This window comes from Sprattus sprattus, assembly GCF_963457725.1.
Source record: "Sprattus sprattus genome assembly, chromosome: 2".
Lineage (NCBI taxonomy): Eukaryota > Metazoa > Chordata > Actinopteri > Clupeiformes > Clupeidae > Sprattus > Sprattus sprattus.
In genome coordinates, this window is record NC_137921.1 from 68272414 (window position 1) to 68274913 (window position 2500).

Genomic DNA, 2500 nt, shown 5'->3' on the forward strand with positions numbered 1-2500 from the left:
TGGTGAGGACATGTGAATGAGGACATGTGAATGAGGACATGTGGATATGGACATGTGGATGGGGACATGTGGATGGGAACATGTGGATGGGGACATGTGGATGGGGACATGTGGATGGGGACATGTGGATGGGGACATGTGGATGGGGACATGTGGATGGGGACATGTGGATGAGGACATGTGGATGGGGACATGTGGATGGGGACATGTGGATGGGGACATGTGAATGTGTGAATGTGGACATGTGAATCCGGATATGGACATGTGGATGGGGACATGTGGGTGAGGACATGTTGGTGAGGACATGTTGGTGAGGACATGTTGGTGAGGACCTGTTGGTGAGGACATGTGAGGGACAGTGTGGGGAATGCAGAGCCCTGAGAAAGGGCCTGGAGCAGTGTGTGTGTGCCAGACGCTCTGGAATCTAGGGACACTTGAATAATTCATGTGTGTGTGTGTGTGTGTGTGTGTGTGTGTGTGTGAGTGACAATGTGTGTGTGTGTGTGTGTGTGTGAGAGTGACAATGTGTGTGTGTGTGTGTGTGTGTGTGTGTGTGTGTGTGTGTTTGAGAGACTAAGACCTCTGATCCCCAGCAGGGTCAAAGGGCAAGGGATACCCCCTAAAACTGACATATTGGGTGAAGAGTGCCTGTAAACACCCTGTGTCCTGCACACACACACACACACACACACACACACACACACACACACACAGACACAGACACACACACACACACACACACACAGAGACACACACACACACACACACACAACACACACACACACACACACACACACACACACACACACACACACACACAGAGACACACACACACAGACACACACACACACAGAGACACACACACACACACACACACACACACACACACACACACACACACACACACACACACACACACACAGACACACAAAACTTAGCATTTGTGGGTACTCACTGATGCGACAGTCTGGACCAGCGAAGCCAGGAGCACATTCACAGCGGAACCAGTTGACTCCGTCCACACAGATGCCACCGTTATAACTGGAGTAGGACGAGAGAGCATGTCACACACACACACACACGCTGAAATACTCCATTAAAGCCTCATTAACGCCTCTATGGACAACATGCAGTACACAGTATGACCAGCAGGGTTAAAGAAACGAGAGCAGGAAAGAGAAAGACGGAAAGTAGGAGATAGAGCGGAAGAGAGGTACATGCAAAGAGAAAGTGAGAAATAGAGAGAGAGAGAGAGAGAGAGAGAGAGAGAGAGAGAGAGAAAAAGAGAGAGAGAGAGAGAGAGAAAATAAGGAATCCGAGAGAGTGAAAGAAAGAGAGGGATAGAGAGAGAGAGAGAGAGAGAGAGAGAGGGATAGAGAGAGAGAAAGAAAGAGAGGGATAGAGAGTGGGATGGAGAGGAGATTCATCAGCACCGCACCTTTCACATGCAAATTGCCCCCCATGGCCCCTTGCTGGGATGTCATTCCAAACCCCCCCTCATCCCCCCCCCACCCCCTAAATCCCCCCATCCGCTGCTCCCAGGTCATCAGTGAAGAATAGGAGGAGGAGAGAGGAGGGGGGGGGGGGGGGGGGGGGGGGGCAGAGAGAGAGGGAGAGAGACACACACACACACAGGAGGGACACCTCTACCTCCTCCTCCTCTCACACACACACACACACACACACACACACACACACACACACACACACACACACACACACACACACACACACACACACACACACACACACACACACACACACACACACACACACACACACACATCCAGTGAAAACCTCCCCTCCTTTCTTCCATGTCAATCCCCTTGGCCCCTGGGCTCTGTTGGGGGCACTCTTTTAGGGCCAGCGGGCCCTTTGTCCCCTGCCATTAAAGGCAGCCCTGGGTCTCATGAGCTGTCGGATTTAGGGGTGATTTAGGGACATCTTCCCGTCTTTACAGCCCACACCCCCCCACCCTCCCTGAAGAATATTCCAGAGATCTGAGGTGCTGACTGTGGGGTGGTTGTGTGTGTGTGTGTGTGTGTGTGTGTGTGGGGGGGGGGGGTTATGTATTCGTGAAAGGAAGGGGGCGTTCACAGCTGGCGGTGTTGTACAGCGAAGGGGAGGGCCACCACAGGCCGAGGGGACAACGGGGCCACCAGCGGCCTCAGACAGCAGAAAAGCAAACATCCAGCTGGGGGGGACGGGACACAAGAGGGAGAAGGAGAGGGAGAAGGAGAGGGAGAGAGAGAAGGAGAAGGAGAAGGAGAAGGAGAAGGAGAGAGAGAAGGAGAAGGAGAGGGAGAGAGAGAAGGAGAAGGAGAGGGAGAAGGAGAGGGAGAAGGAGAAGGAGAGGGAGAAGGAGAGGGAGAAGGAGAGGGAGAGGGAGAAGGAGAGAGAGAAGAAGGAGAGGGAGAAGGAGAGGGAGAAGGAGAAGGAGAGGGAGAAGGAGAGGGAGAGGGAGAAGGAGAGGGAGAAGGAGAGGGAGAAGGAGAGGGAG

At 53.2% G+C, this 2500-nt stretch overlaps 1 protein-coding gene across 1 annotated transcript in view; it reads right to left on the minus strand.

Annotated features, from left to right (window-relative positions):
• Positions 1-2500, minus strand: part of jag2b (jagged canonical Notch ligand 2b) — a gene marked incomplete at its 3' end in the record, with an annotated part of 65979 nt that overhangs the window by 7547 nt on the left and 55932 nt on the right. The window contains exon 20 of the mRNA XM_080860381.1: positions 956-1041. Within this exon, the coding sequence (XP_080716507.1) occupies positions 956-1041 (86 nt within the window). The remainder of the gene's footprint in view (positions 1-955; positions 1042-2500) is intronic.